Consider the following 17,013-nt stretch of genomic DNA (forward strand, 5'->3'; position numbering starts at 1 on the left):
ACATGAATAACATTACTGTAATAAAGAAGGAGGCACTATATTAAGGCCCCAATATAAGATATAAAGCCCACTACCTTGCTCAGTAAATATCTGAACAGATTACATAATATGAATTATAAGACTTTGTACTTAACATTTATAAAATTGCCTAAATAAAAAACCTTTCTGGCTCTTGTTACTTTTAGACTATAAGCTCCTAGAGGTCAAGGATCATTGCTGCTTTGATACTTAGTCTTGCACGGGACAAACCTCAGTTAAGAAGATTCTTCACTTGATGTTTTCTATTTGGAGCAGACTTTAACTTCCAAAGGTGATTATATTACCTCCTATCCTACACGCTCACCTACAGTATCACCTTGACTATCGCTCCATCAAGAGGTAAAGGTAACGTATAACCAACAGAGTGAGGTAGGAATGACACTATGTAACCTCCAAGGGTAGGTAAGAAAAAGTTAGAGAGCTTTCTGCCTTGTTTGCTGGAATACTCACACTTGAGGACCTCAGTTGCCATATATACCATTCAACTCCCTCTAAGGGCGCTGTGTTGTAGGAAGTCCAAATTAGTGCATATGGAAAGACCGCACAGAAAGGCTCTGAAACCACATGATGTGAGAACGATGCCCAGCCACTCTAGCTGCTCTGAACAATCCCTTTTCTTTACTACTCCCACAGTGTACCTGAGCCAGCCTCTATCTCTTGAAAGACCCTGAGCTAGAACCACCTACTAAAGCCTTCTAGAATTTCTGACCCACAGAAATCATGAGATAAATAAAATGATTGTTGTTTTAAGACACTAAGTCTGATGTCAATTATACTTCAAATGAAAAAAAAAAAAAAGATTCGAAGTTTGAGGGGATTTGTCATGCAGCACAGGTAACAGAATAGATAGGAGTACCAGGAAAGTATCAATACAATCAGTACTGGGAATGAGGGGCTACTATAATAAACATCTAAAACATGTAGTATTGGCTTTAGGATCAAGTCGTAACAGAATCCGAAGGCCCTTGAGGAGACCACTAATGAAACCTGGAAGGACCAAGAAAAGAATGTTGGTGGGAACTTCAAAGAGCTTAAAGGAAGATGCTGGTGAGGGCTTAAAGGAAAGTGAGGAAAATATTGTTGGAAGTTAGAAGAACGAAAGTGTCACTTGTGGTAACATGAAAAATAAAAACTGTACCTAATAAACTTGATCTAGCCGAGAAGGTTTCCTCAAAAAGAACAAAGATGATCATTTAAAAAAATGAACTGAGTAGAATCTGGGAAGGAATGTAAAATGTCAGCCAGGAATCAGTTAAGAAAGAGCTTCCGAGGGGCGCCTGGGTAGGTCAGTCAGTTAAGCCTCCGACTCTTGATTTCGGCTCAGGTCACGATTTCACTGTTTATGAGTTTGAGCCCTGCATCAGGCCCTGCACTGTCAGTACAGAGAGTGCTTGGGATTCTCTCTCTGCCCCTCCCCTGCTTGCACTCACTCTCAAAAAAAAGAAAAATAAAAAGGCTTCTGAGCATAGATCAAATCCAGAAAGTAGACGTAAGACTCTTTAAGATCTCAGAAAGATCTAAAATAGTACCTCACAGAACCTTTCAGATAAACAAAACTCACTCCAAATCTTAAAGACATGTCTCATAGAAACTCTACTATTGAGGAGGCAGAATCTAAGAGTATTGTTCCACAGCAACCTCATAAGGAACTCAAGATAGAAAAAGGCATGCCCTAAAGAGTTCTGTGGGTATGGCTTTGATGTAATGGAGTAGATTGCTTTAAAATTAGATATACAGGAAATGTGTACAGTTTGAAAAAGAATCCTATCAGTTTACACTTAAAGGGACAGAGACCGTACTAAGTGAATAGAGGCCTCTGGATCAAGACTCAGCAAACCAGAGCTTAGGGGCCAAAGCCATCTGTTTTTATAAATAAAGTTTTATTGGAATACAGTCATGCTTATTCATTCACATATTGTTTATGGCTGCAGAGTTGAGTAGTTGCAAGCTGGAAGCTACATTTAACAGCAGAAGCGAGTAACAGCAACAGAAACTACATGGCCCTTTACAGAAAAAGTTTGCTGATCCCAGTCCTAGGGACTCACAACCTTTTATGGGCAAGGAAGTAGGGTAAGAAGATGATTCAGTTGCAAACACAGGCCTTTTTTTTTTTTTTAAATGAAAAAAGAAGGATGACTCAGAGGGCAGAGCCAAGAGCCTCAGAGAACAACCAGAGAGTAGGACTGAACCCTAATTAAGAAACCATCAAACATGCCTAGCTGGAATTCAAAACTGTTACAGACCAGTGATGTGCAAAATCATCCAGTCATTTTCCTATGCTTATCCACGTTGGGTGTGCAGGCAGCAGGTAACTTATCACTTTCATTCATAGGTTTTCAGACCAACACTTGAGGAACTATACCTGCAAAACCACTCCTAAACAGCCTCATCTGCCACTGTGCCAGATTCAGCGGACCCAACAGTGGCTTCAAGCTGATGCGAGGAAGGTCTTGGTAGGGGGGAAGAAATAAGCGTATCCTCCACAAGGGAGGAATATGAACTGTCGTGGCCAGGAGGCTGACCACAGCCAATTGCACTTTCCAAAATGGCTTCAACAATACCTTTCAACTCACTTGCTCAATTTTACATGATCTTGAACATTCTCTACATTCCCTTTCCTTGACTCTCAGAGGACATGTGACTGGCTTGTGACTGAAAGAATAAGTTGGTAGGTAGTAGTGCTGTATCATTTCCATAGGTAGGTCAGAAGCACACGGCTCCGCCAGCCTGCTGAAATGCTTCTCCTTGAAGCCTTCGGTCACCAGATAAGCAGTTCATTTCCCCTAAGGCTACCACCAGTCCTTGAAAAGACACTATAGGAAGAGATCCTGCCGCCACTTTACGAAGAGACAGTGATACAAGGTGCTCCGCTGCCCGCCCCCTTTCAACCCCATCTAAATCTGACAATCCTGTGAAAGTCTCCCAAGCCAAAACTGTCCTGCGGGTTCCCTCCTGAATTCCTGATCCTGAGAGAAACAATGAACTGAAAGAAATGATAAAATAACTTCTGCTGTTCTGGGGCGCCTGGGTGGCCCAGCTGATTGAGTGTCCGACTTCGGCTCAGGTCATGATCTTGCAGACCGTGAGTTCGAGCCCCGTGTGGGGCTCTGTGCTGACAGCTCAGAGCCTGGAGCCTGTTTCAGATTCTGTGTCTCCCTCTCTCTCGGACCCTCCCCCGTTCATACTCTGTCTCAAAAATAAATAAACGTCAAAAAAAATTTTTTAAATAAAAAATAACTTCGGTTCTGAGCTACTAAGTTTGAGATGATTTGTTATGTAGCAACACCTACTATAAATGATTTAATAAATTTTGGCTATTCATTCATTTTTCAAGTTTACTAAGCCCCTTTTACTGTATCAGGCAGGCTTTGTTTTTACCCTGTTTTACTTTTGTAGATGTAGTTTTGTCTTTTCTGCTCTAACGTGCAATAACCTTATTAATATCAAGCAAGCATGCAATGCCATCTCTCATAAATTTTACATTTGCTTTTTAGCCAGGAAAGAATGATGCCAATCACAAATACTGCATTTCGCAGATCATTCTAGAAAAACGTGAAAATAATTTTGATACACTTTGGATCTTTTTTCCATGAAGTATTTCTTTATCTAGTCTAAAGTTGTTCAACACTTCTCACATATTTCAATACTTAACATACTGGGTTAGGAACATAACGGACAACTGAATCCACAGAAAAGCCCTACAAGTAACTCAGATCCTGATACACTATAACTGGCAGATACCTCACTTTCATTTTTTGACAGTTGATGGAAGATCTGGAATCAGCATCTTCTTTATAGATAAATACTCAAATCCTGAACTCTCCAATCAAAGTCTCCACTGTAATGCCAATGTAGTTAAAAAAAATAAATATATTTGTGGTACATTTCACTATAATTCTGGTAAAGACAGTGGGAGGGGAGGACTTTAAGTCTGTGGGGTTTCAATAAGAAAGAAAAGAAGAAAGAAAGGCTATATAACAACCATAAGAACATAGAAAGTTTTTCATTTGTTAAATTTTGTTTTAAACTATGACATTCTCAACCTGGAAAATTAGTCAAAAACTGTAATTACCATATTATAAGCTGAATGGGCAGCTGAGATATTTCGAGCAATTAAATTTTTAGAAGCATTCTACGTTTTTTTCATATAAAACTCCACAATCCACTCAGAGCAAAATATTTCACCCTTAATCCCCTATAGACTCACCTCTAAGTTTTTAAGGGGGAGAGACGGGCTCAATTTCAGCTTATAATAACAATGACAACCTTGATGCTGGACATTTCCTCTATTATGGGATTTTGGAGGATCAATGGCCCAATAAAATGAGATCCACAGTCTCCCCAAATATCCTCAAATTTCTAAGAAATGTCCTAGCGTCCTGATTGTGATTGTGATTATTCAGGTTAGTAATTCTAAAGGTAAAGCTCATGCTAGCAGACTTTTCGTCTCTCCAGCAAGCTTCCACCACCTTACCAATACATAGGTGTATTTACTGCTATTCCTCTTACCACGGTTTCTGACCTGTCAACCTGAGTGCAAGATCGAGCAATAATGCAGGTACTGTATGTCTGACACCCTTCCAATAATGAAGCAATAAGTTGTTGGAATACAACTTAACATTGGGGCGCCTGAATACTTGGTTTAAAGGATTCATCTTGAAGAAATGATTTAGATAATATCCTGTAGGAAAAATAAGCGTCAGAGCATTTTGAATGTTATTTGCTATTCAGAAAAAAAGACCTAAAGTTAGACCTAAAATTCAGCACACGACAATAATTTATTATCCAAACTTTAGAATAAATTAGAGTGACAACACTACCTTCGCTTTTCTGACAAAGTCTTAAATTCAAGAGTCTTCTCATTCACAAAAGGCCATTAAGCCTTATCATAAGCATAAACAAATACAGAGTTAATTCATATGCATTTTAGTGTAAGCATGGGTTGTTTAACAGTCAGAGGAACAGATAAGACAGAGCCAGTCACCATTACCTTGGGCTTCTTCCAGTCATCCTGAGGTAGATATCATACAGGAATGCTGGGGCCTTATGGCTTACAGCAATCCAGTAATGATATAAAAGGTGATTGGAGGTTAGATTTACATTGGGCCGTCTGAAGGCCTGTTCGAGAGGATTCCTCTTGAAAGTGGAAATTACATGGTATTCTGAGGAAGAAAAGTTGTGTAACAGCTTTGATAATAACCATGTAATGAAGTTTTGAAAAACAAAAATCATGTTTTTACAAAGCAAAATATTTTACCAAAGATGTCAGAGTTCGCTCAATTAAAAAACAAACTTTTCTACTCTCGATAATAACTAAGAGAATATGGGTATCAGACTGCTGAGCTCGGGTGGTTTTAGGACTGCCTCTATTTATGAATTTTAATTAGATGAATGAATTTTTGCTAAAATTCACTCTTAAAAATCCTTTTAATGTTTTACCTATGTCAGTTTACAATGTCACTTTCTATATTTCACCTCTCACGATAGCTTCTTTCTTTCTGTTCCTCTTTCCAGATTCTTATTACTGTACTTACTTAAAAAAGAAAAGGAAAATCATCATCCTTTGCTTATGAATAATTAAGTTGCTCAAATTAACATACATCAACAAGCTTAAAACAACCCAAAATTAACTTCTGCTGTAATTTAGTTAATACATTATCAACACAATCAAATCTATGATCTATGTTAATACTTTAATAGAAGTGTATATTGAGATATCCACTTAAAAATAACGTTCAACTTGATTTTTACTAAACTTTTACAACACAATGAGAGATTACCAAAAAACCTAACTCATTTCAGTGTTTTAAAATTCTTAAAAGAATACTATTTAAATAATTATCCAAAAATTAAAATAGCCCTAGATTTTTTTTTTTTTCCTCATATGCCCTAATGGTCAATCTTTACATTGAAATAAAAATGCCACGGAAAAACCCTAGGACAAATGACATAAAGACTTACTTTAAAATCAAAATTGTTCTGCAAGGGTAACAAAAATCGTTCAATGAGAGGTAAAATAACACCTATTACTAAATCAATGCCAAAAATATATTTTACTTTAAATTTGAAAACATAAAGAACTAAAACATTATTCAATTTCAATAGGCTTTAAGTTATATTATTCCTAATTTAGAACAAGTAACACAGCATACATACTCCGTGGATTTGTGAATTTAAACAGATTAATAAATGTCATAGAAAATATTCTGACAAAACGTATCCTTCTTGCTAACTCCTTAATTCATTACTCTTGGGGCAGCCAGCTAGCTCCTGTGATATAACAACTCTTGTAGTTGGAAGGGATATTGCCTTTGGATCAACAACATCAGGACTGAGAGCACCCACAAGGGAAGAAAAGGAGCCCTGTTTCATTGCCACGGGCATCTGTGAGGGTTGCCACAGACAGCAGCAGAAAAACAGACAAGGGTGGGCCAAGGAGGGAATACACTGCAGGATATTTTTCAATTTGTGAAGTACTGCTAAGGATCACAGAGCAGTACTGGCTAATGTGGCAACTAAAATAAGAATAAATTGGTAACTCAGTGGCTTTAATGCCTCACGGGTGTATTCTAACATAACAACTCAGTGAACATTTGAAGTTCTTTAAGATTTATTCTAACATTCAAAAACACAGGTAAAATCATACCAACTTCACCCCAGTGGAAAGGATTAGTGCTGCCTGTTGTGCAGTTATACACCATGATGTTTCTTGGTCTGCAAAGACAAAGATCAAAGCAATGAAACATAAAAAGAGGCTGGACTTATCCAATCTAAATCTTATACAATATTCAAATAGGAAGAAATAAGGATGCTGGGTACCTTTTCTACATTGATTATTTTAAAAATTAACCTTAAAGGATTAATTTTTGTGTCTGAAGGACTATATAAAACTACCCTTTTTTCCCCTCCCCTACCAAAAAAAATTATTAAAAAAAATTGTTTTTCTTTTCATGTTTTTCTTGCTTATACTAGCAGGACTATCTGTTTTTAAGTGTAACAAAAACGACAAACAACTACAGCTCGTCCTATCTCAGAGGCTCTAGTTTAAAAAACTTACGGGCTGAGTTCTCTTTTACCAGAAACAATATACACATATAATTGTATCTCTCCTTTTCTGGGATATAAAATACAGACTTAAAAAAAATAAGGCAGTTTATTGATTAGGAAAAAAATATATTAAGAGTTACCTGTAAATGCTACTACTCCCTTTTAAAAAGAGGCCTGAGTTGATTCAAGCTGCTCTAGTGTGCCATCTCCGAGAGTTTCAGATTTTTTATACATTGAGTTTATACCAAGTTTTAGTTTGGATTTAAAAAGCAACAGGGGGGGCGCCTGGGTGGCGCAGTTGGTTAAGCGTCCGATTTCAGCCAGGTCACGATCTCGCGGTCCGGGAGTTCGAGCCCCGCGTCAGGCTCTGGGCTGATGGCTCAGAGCCTGGAGCCTGTTTCCGATTCTGTGTCTCCCTCTCTCTCTGCCCCTTCCCCGTTCATGCTCTGTCTCTCTCTGTCCCAAAAATAAATAAACGTTGAAAAAAAAAAAATTTAAAAAGCAACAGGGGATGGTAGGGTTTGGGGGTTTTCTCATTTTTAATCTCGAATGAACTTGTCCCATCCTGTAGGTAGTATATGAAAATTAACATTAATTCTTAATTATAGCTAATGGAACTACTTGCTATATTACCTGTGATTAAACCAGTTCTTGCAACTGGAAGTGATAATACCTATACATATCAGTAAGGATTAATTAACATTAGTCATTAGCTCCGTTTTCCCTGTGCGGTTACTACATATTTAACAAGTGACATTGTCACCTCATATACCTATTAACTCCGGAATACCAGGCTGCCGCAAGACTCGTGTTGACAACTACATCTACAGGAACAAGATCTGCAAGGGCATTGTTGGAGGCACGCATTGTTCGAAGAATTCCTTTCCCTGCCTTTGTTGAAATTAAAAAAACACCTTAAGATATATAAGCCAGAATGCATATATAAGACATACACAAAACAGAAAAATATGTAGAATATTAAATCAATCAAAAGATTTACTTACCGCAATAAAGAGACCACTTGGTCCATTAAAGTTATCAATCCATCCCTAATACAAAAGTTAAAAATAGAGTGAGCTTAGAAATATTATAAAACTAGAGATTTATTATTTGAAATCTACAACCCCATATGTATACTTAGCAGTTTTCTTCTAAAAACTAAAAGACTAGATTCAGGCCAGAATCTCTCTCTCCTTCCTAAACAAAAGCAGTCTGCCCTGAAGTCATTTTCAGAGAGTTACCTCCTCTTCCATTAATTAACTCTCTACAAAGAGAATTTTATAAAAAGGAGTTTATACCTGTCAAACATTTTAGCTAAATTAAACTTGCACAAGTTTGATTCTGTGCTATTTACTGAGGCAGCATCGCGAGATTAGGGGGAAAAAGGAAATCCTCCTCAGAATAAAACAGAGGAAAAGAGAACACTTGTCAAAGCAACAAAAAAGACTATACTTCCTATAATTATAGAGACCCAGATTTTTCCTAAATCAATTCATCTGTTAGTTTATATCATCTTACTCCAGGGATTCATAAATACCATAATGTCCTGCTTTTCCACAGCAAATTATCATAGAAATGTCTTATACCTTTCTTAGCTTGTGATCTATACAGGGAGAAGCCTACATGTTGGAAGGCTTTCCTCTTTTTGGTACTAAAAAGCAAATGAAATAAAATAAGGTCCTGAATATTTTCAGCTCTATTCCCTTCACCTCCACAAGGGAAACTAATCAGTAAATAATTTTAAAAGCCAACAAATGTTGATGTGTCAGAGGCCAGTATCTTGTCAGTCACAAAAAAAAACGCTTAAGGCGAGGTATGCTTTGACTCCAGACAATACCACAGCCTTTGATTTAATTTTTAGTTAAGATTTTTAAAATGTTTACCTGCATTTCTATATCCGTGGCATTACATTACAAATAAAAGTACCAAGAGAAGTGTCTCTATGAGAACAATTTTGCCACAGTAAGCCACGCACAGTAAATAACACCTGCTCTTATATCAAACAACTGCCAACTCTTTTTAAACAGAGACAAAACTTATAATTCTCAATTCCATTATTTACAAAGATTTCTAACAACTTACTGGAAAAGGTTCTTTCCAACTGGCACCAACAATCGATGGCCTTACAATCGCCACATTTAGCTTTGCTCCTTCTTGTTGTACAACATATTCTGCCAATGCTTTCGTGTATATGTATGTATTAGGTCTGTCTCCTATCAATTTTGGTGTGATATCATTTACCAGGCCATCATCCATCCACCTGGTTAACAAGGAAATTGCATGCAAAAATATTTTCAGATGTTTTACTATAAAATCAAAACCACTTAACTTTGCATATTCAAACGTATCTGTTGCTCTGACTCAATTGATTTGACAACTTTTACTAAAAAAAAAAATAAATGGAAGTTAATCTTACTTTCATTAAACATCAACTACAAGTCCACATCTCCTATATACAATTTCTATATCCAAAAAGGTCTGAAAGCCACAAGTTCTTTCATAAATAATATGGTAGGTAGCAATAAATGATCTCAACTGATCTGTGGCCTTGTAAAAAATACCACTTAGGGTAAATATTCATACACTTCAAATATGTTTGATCAGGGGTACTATCCCAGATCTCATTATTTCATATTGCATAATACAGAGATTATATTTCCTTTCTGAAGTCCAAATAAATTCCAAAATTTAGATTTCATATTAAGAATTATAGACCTGTATATAATGACCAAAACAGCATAATATGTTGCAATAAACAGCTGCAATGAACATACATTTACAATTAATATAAAAGATCTAGTGGTCTAAGTAGTTCATGTAAAGCACTAAAAACTGTTATGTTCTCACCAGCGAGACTAACAAATACTAAAGTAAATGATCAAAATAAACTGAACCATGCTATAAAAATTCAACTAGCAACCTACTATGAAGTCACAAAATTCCTCCAATTCTCTCAATATCTCTGAAGAAAAGGTCCACTCTGATCCTATATAAAAGGAGGGTGATACACTAGGTGAGATCCATGGTCTTTCCGATTCTCCATTTCCAATTCCATTACGTATGTACCTGTCTGCAAATACTCTTCCTGTTTATAATGTTATACAGATTGTACACTTAGTGTATTATCACACTCAAAAGATACCCTATACTAACTGATGAGGAAGCACAAAACAGAAATTATTAAGGTAAGCTTTCTTCTGTATATGGAAGTACTTTCTGTGTGTGGAAGAAAAAGAACCTAACAAAATTGAAGGGAGGTTGCTACTCAACTTAGGAACAATTCCACAGTGGAGAGGAGCCTTGAAAAATGGAACAGTTGCTACATTACAACAACAACAATAACAACAAACTGGCTAAACCAAGGAGACATTAGGCAGGAAGACTTATCACTGGGAGTTGAATTCATAAAGCCAATCCATGAGTTACTCTAAAATTATCTGTTAGCTACATTTCTTTGTAAACAAAGAAAGGAGGTGCAGAATTAGAAGGTTACAAGCTCTTTCTCAGAAACTTAGATGTTTGGATATACCAACTGCTAAAAGAGAAAAAGTAAAAAGCTTCATTAACTTCTACATTCAACTTCTCCCAGAGATATTAAACACTTCTGACTACTGACCTGTTGAGACCATGAGGTAAACATCTGGGACCATCTAAGAAATGGGAGTTAGAAAAGAGAAACCAGGGAATTACAAGAATGTCTTGGTAAGCTCCCATTCTTATTTTACTTATTTTCTTACAATCTGTCTCTTTCCTCACACTGATTAGCAGGAAAGCCTTAAAGAAAAAGACTTATTATGTGCTTATTTTAGGAGAAAACTTGGAGAAGCAATGAATACTCTATAGTGCCCTTTGGAAGAAGATAATATGAGAAAGCAGGGGACAATAACTGAAAGTGGATAGGATTTGGGGGACGAAAGAAGGCCTAAGGGAAACAGACAAGAAAAAAAAAGAAGCCCACAGGGCTATTATATGAGGATTAACAATTATGTTATGTTATATGAGGATTAACAATTATGTTTAGATATGATGTACACAGGAATTTTCTATAATTCTAGTCCATTAAAGAAGAAAAGACCCTACTTTTTGTTTTTGCTCTGATTCTGTTTATTTGTTTCACTTTATGAGAAAGCGCAGCCCGAAACAAATGAAATCCTGGCCATGCAGACTTTATCGTGGATGAGCTGTTCAGAGACCTTCCTCCAACCATCACACCTGGTCAAAAGTTCAAGCTCAACACTGACTTCACCATCAGTCATGCAGATATAAATCTATACAATAAGCAGCACAGAGTAGGTATGTAATAATTTGTTGAATAAGAAAGAGATAAATGTACACATATGTGTAGGTGGAGAGAGAGAAGTGGAAAGAAAGAGAGAGAAACTGAAATAGACCAAGAGACACATATAAATAGATAAAACTTTGGCTCCAAAGTTTGGGGATCAAAGCAAGTGTGTATAAATTTAAAACAAACATACTCTAAAGAATCAATCAGTTTCTTGGGATCCACAGGAGGTGGATAGACTACTTCATCAATATGCTTTCGATTGCAGTAGGCATACGCTGTTGATACATGCATGAATACTTCCAGATTCTTCATTTGTTGTGCAAGGAGAATAAGCTGACGTGTAGCAATCACATTTAACTGAACAGCATCTCTGTAAAAGAAAAAGTGACAATGAAAAATTGGGAAGCTTTCCCAGTGAAAAATTCGAAAGGAACTGATTTCACCTGCTAAAAAAAAAAAAATTAATTTCCATTAGGAAGACAGAGATTTTGGTTTCTTTACAACTGATCCCTTAGGTCTGATTTTGTGTATTTTATTTCAATATAAAGAGCATCCATTCTATCCGTTGTGTTTAAAAAGAAAGATTTTCTGATTATAAAATAAATCTTATAGTAGTATTTAAAAAATAAAAGTACAAATTAAAATTTTTAAATAACCCAGAAATAAAAACAGAAAACTTCAGTCTTTGGCTTTTATACATACATTTTGAAGCCATGTTAGACTTCTCTTGTACTTTGATTTTTAGAAATATACTGTTTCAGGATGTGGAATAACAAAAGAGAAGAAAGCAGAATGGTTAAGTAATTTTAAAATTGTAAGGCAGAGTCACCAGTAAGGCTAAAACAGTCAAAGAAAACTCAGACACATGAAGTTATATTATAACATATAATCCAGAATACGTTTGTTTCCCTGTGTAGTAATTAATCCAAACACTTTAAAGACTAGCTTATAAAATTCAAAGGGGTATTATAATAAAATGGGTACATTTTGTCACAAGATTCAAAAATGATCCATGTATTATTCTATTCTTGAAATTTATTCAAAGTAAATAATTTCACAAATGCAAAAGTAAATATGTAGAAAACTAATCAATGAAGCATCATCTAGTAATAGTGAAAGCCTAGAGAGCCCGGATATTCACTATGAATGAAATGAATAAACTTCAACAAAGTAGTATTTTATCACAATCAAAGAAAAGAGTCATTTAAAATAATTATATGACAACTATAAAAATATGGGATATCTGCATGAATATTTTTTAAATATACACATTATAAAAAGTAAAGCAGGATTAAGAACAAGACTCTAGAGTAAGACCTGGCTTCAAATTCTGACTTGGCCTACCTATCAGCTAGCACTGGGTGACCTTGCATCATCAGTCAAGCACTCAGGCCTCAGTTTCCTCACCAGTAAATGGGAACTATAACAGAGTCTACCTACTAAGATTTGTATAAAATTAAATGAAATGAAAAGCTTGCAAGTATTTAGCATTATTCCTCAATAGGCACTGAAACAGGCATTCAGTAAATATTACTAAAGGTAATGAGATGGTGGATAGTTTTGCTTTCTATTAACCTTTTCTATTAAAATTTATAGCTTGTTACTTGAAAGGGGGGAAAAGTTGATATAATACCAGTAATACTGTGCTAAAACTGGCAAAGTAATACATTGTTGATAACTACACTGATAAAACTGATCCAAAAGAGATTAAGACAAAGTAGTAGCAGAAAGTATAAAAAGGATATAATTACTCATCTAGTTAACCTACTGAAATGATCTTGGAGCAAAATCTTGACCTAACACTAATTTTTCAAAGAAAGAAATAAAAATTCCCTAAATTTGCTATATCTAGGGAACAATACATAAATTATGGCATATCAACATGGTGGAATACCAGCACATCACAAAAATTTTAACAATGAAAGAAATTAGAAATGTGGAAATTGTTTCCCTAAATCAGAAATTCTACGTTTACGTTTTATGTTCAAAGAGAGACAACAAAAGAATTTGTTTTAAAATAACAATCAGTGGTTTTAAGTACTTTCCAGAATTCTTACATTTTCAGTACTTAAGAAGAAAACAAAATCCAATTATTCTTTTAAAAGGCCAGGATAGGTCACCGATAATATCTGGTCCACTTGACTCTAAAGCAGGGCTTTGATGTCTATCGCCTTTGCACAACAGTGAGGATGGGGAGGGTACTGATTTGGAAGAGGTGTACAGAGAATATTCTGTTACGGGTTCCTGAGGACGGAACAACAAGTTCTGGGTCACCAAGAACAAGAAATAATTCATGAGAGAAAAACTCCTGTGCATTATTTTTTCTTTAAATTTAATAGAATCCGAGGGTTCATGAAAACATACTAGAAGGATTTTTTTTTTTTAATGAAATAATTGGTTTGAGATTTACAACCAGGAGTATAGCTTTTTTCTTCCTTATCTCAAGTGAGGTGGGAGGGAATCTGCTCAAATGGAATTCCAGCAAAAAAGACATTTCACAGAGAAGATACAGTCCACTGGACTGTAAGGCAATAAGCTATTTTCTTTTGCATTTGCAAAACAATGAAGCTAGGGAGAATAGTGTTTTGGGAGCAGTACACAAAGGATATTCTGTTACAGGTTCCTGAGGACGGTGACAGAATTTCTGGGTCACTGAAAATAAGGAATAACTTCAAAGAGAACACTTGTGTACCTGTCTACTACTCCTGTACCTGAGAGCCCAACCTGAAGGCATATTATGCCCCCATAAATAACTTTTAGTATCTCTGCAACGCTATAATCTCGCTCTATTTTACCACCATTCAATTTCTACTCCATTGAACTTCAGGCTGAGACCCTGACATGTTAGATCAGAAAGCATTTAATACTAAAAATATATGTGTGTGTGTGTGTGTGTGTGTGTGTGTGTGTGTGTGTGTGTATAAAATATTCTCATGGTTTGATTATATGGAGTCATAAATGCATCTTAAATAACATTAGCTTTTGGAAGATGGGGCAAAATGAACAAATCTTTATAACTATGATCCCTGTCATTAACACGGACATAGAAGCCATTTCAAAAAAAAAAAGGAAGAATTCAACTTTAACTGCCAATATATTTTCTTGTTCATCTATCTTGTACAGACATTCTGGACTGTTCAAAATTTGCATTGATAGGGGCGCCTGAGTGGCTCGTCTGTTAAGCGTCCGACTTCAGCTCAGGTCATGATATCATGGTTCATGAGTTCGAGTCCCAAGTCAGGCTCTGTGCCGACAGCTCAGAGCCTGAAGCCTGCTTTGGATCTGTGAGTGTGTCTCTCTCTGCCCCTTCCCCGTGGCATTCTGTCTGTCTGTCTCTCTCTCAAAAATAAACATTAAAAAACATTATACAAAATACGTGTTGATAATACTAAGACCTTATACCAGAAATCTCATGCTTGCCATGACAGACACCTGAGAGCTGACTAAAAATGTGGACTGGGGCACCTGGGTAGTTCAGTCGGTTAAGAGTCTTGATTGGCTCAGGTCATAACCTCACAGTTCCATGAGATCACGCCCCACATTGGGTTCTGTGCCGATAGCACGGACCCTGCTTTGGGATTCTCTCTCTCTCTCTGCCCCTTCCTTGCTCATGCTCACTCACACTCTCTCTCAAAATAAATAAACATTTAAAAAAAAAAAAAAAAGAAAGAAAAGAAAAAATGTAGATTGTTGGACCTCACCCTCAGACACCTTGTAATGTCTGAATTGAAGCCTAGAAAATTATATTTTAAATTTTTTTTTTCCAACGTTTATTTATTTTTGGGACAGAGAGAGACAGAGCATGAACGGGTGAGGGGCAGAGAGAGAGGGAGACACAGAATCGGAAACAGGCTCCAGGCTCTGAGCCATCAGCCCAGAGCCCGACGCGGGGCTCGAACTCCCGGACCGCGAGATCGTGACCTGGCTGAAGTCGGACGCTTAACCGACTGCGCCACCCAGGCGCCCCTAGAAAATTATATTTTAAATAAGCTCCCCAGGCCATTCTGATATCTCTTTCCTCCTTCCCCACTTCTGAGAAAATGCTTCCTAAGTGAGATCTCACCACTACTACTGCTGATTTTTTTTTTAATTTAATGAAGATGCAGACACAGATGTCTAGGGACCAATTAATCAATCTTAAGGTAAGAGACCCAGACGTCTATAATTTAAAATCATACCCAGAGGTCTTGCTACAAATTAAGATTCTCGGGTACTATCCCAAACCAGAGGGTCTGAATTTTGCAAGTATAGTCTAAGATTCTGCATTTTTAACACGTTTTCCAGGAATTCCTAAGATTCATACTGCATTCTTAAGTGCAGAGTTGATGCCCTTAGACTCAACTTAGCTTCTTGATCTCATCATCCATCTTCACTTCTACTCCTTTCTTGACACCTACTCTCCTATTCATAAAGTTCATAGTCACATATTGTCATGTTCCAATTGCTACATCTCTGACATCTCACACTAGTTTCTTGATACTCTCCTACTCTCAACTCCACAGGCCCTGTCCGACCTTCACTTTCCTTATTCCTTAGGGGCACCAAAACCCAGGATCAACTATTTAAGAAACTCCCTTCATTATCCTCAAAATCACTCTCTCATCTTTCTCAGGTCAGTATTTCTTTATAATGCATAATCTTGATACCCACTTTTTCCCACCTCAAGGTTTATAAACCACCATATCTAAAACTAAATGAGCTCTACTGCCTCTCAATTCTCACAGCACTTAATGTATGTTCTTCAGTAACTCCTTATTTTCTACGCTTTATTATGGTTATTTAAGCAATCTATCTCCCTTATTAGACTATATGGACTTTGCAAACAGGATCTCTGTGCAATTTATCTTGGTTTCTCCCAAAATACTGGGTATAATATTGGAAGTATAATCTGGGTTATTTTTTGCCCTGGCAATAAAGGCTTTGTGCCATTTTTTATTTGTGGGTTAACTTAAAAAATGATTTTAAAGAGTAACTTTTTTAAGCAGTTATTATATACCAAACTACGGTATTTAAAAAAAATTTTTTTTAATCTTTATTTATTTTTGAGAGAGAGACAACGTGTGAGGCAGGGAAGGAGCAGAGAGAGAGGGAGACACAGGATGCGAAGCAGGCTCCAGGCTCCGAGCCATCAGCACAGAGCCTGACACGGGGCTCGAACTCACGAACTGTGAGATCATGACCTGAGCCAAAGTCGGATGTTCAACCGACTGAGCCACCTAAGCGCCCCCTAAACTATGGTATTTTAGAATGTATGGCCCAAATCTAATGTTGCAATATTCCCACTTACATGTTAATATCCATTAAAACTGCTTAACAGAAAACAATAATTTCAATGTAATGACTAAGGTTAGGTCAGTAAATACAGATGCCTTGACAAAGCAATAGAGTTTATAATTCATCTATAATTCCTATTCCACTATGAGATCGCTAGTAAAAGAGAGAATAATGAAAAGATTTCCCTTTCGTTAATGGTAGCCCCGTTTACCCTGAGGAGGATAGACAGAGGGAGAAGGTTCCTTGAAAATTTGGTTCGTAAGTCACTTTGAGGAGTTTCATCCTAATTAATGTTGCCAGTCTGCAAATCAATTTCCCATTTAAAAGCACCTACAGCACAATTATCCAATAAACATATACCTGTTTTT

General features: G+C 36.5%; 1 protein-coding gene across 3 annotated transcripts in view; it reads right to left on the bottom strand.

Moving 5' to 3' along the window:
* FAR1 (fatty acyl-CoA reductase 1) overlaps window positions 1–17,013 on the bottom strand; it is an 81,547-nt gene that overhangs the window by 15,730 nt on the left and 48,804 nt on the right. For 2 of the 3 annotated variants that reach the window (XM_040456800.1, XM_040456801.1), the window contains 6 exons: window positions 11,562–11,741; window positions 9,169–9,346; window positions 8,091–8,135; window positions 7,859–7,977; window positions 6,686–6,753; window positions 5,030–5,201 (listed from right to left, as the gene is read on the bottom strand). In XM_040456800.1, the coding sequence (XP_040312734.1) occupies window positions 5,030–5,201; window positions 6,686–6,753; window positions 7,859–7,977; window positions 8,091–8,135; window positions 9,169–9,346; window positions 11,562–11,741 (762 nt within the window). Of the gene's footprint in view, window positions 1–4,548; window positions 4,721–5,029; window positions 5,202–6,685; window positions 6,754–7,858; window positions 7,978–8,090; window positions 8,136–9,168; window positions 9,347–11,561; window positions 11,742–17,013 lie in introns of all 3 variants that reach the window. The other variant, XM_040456802.1, reaches the window with a different exon arrangement.

Source organism: Herpailurus yagouaroundi, unplaced genomic scaffold, assembly GCF_014898765.1.
Source record: "Herpailurus yagouaroundi ecotype Mexico unplaced genomic scaffold, PumYag 218, whole genome shotgun sequence".
Lineage (NCBI taxonomy): Eukaryota > Metazoa > Chordata > Mammalia > Carnivora > Felidae > Herpailurus > Herpailurus yagouaroundi.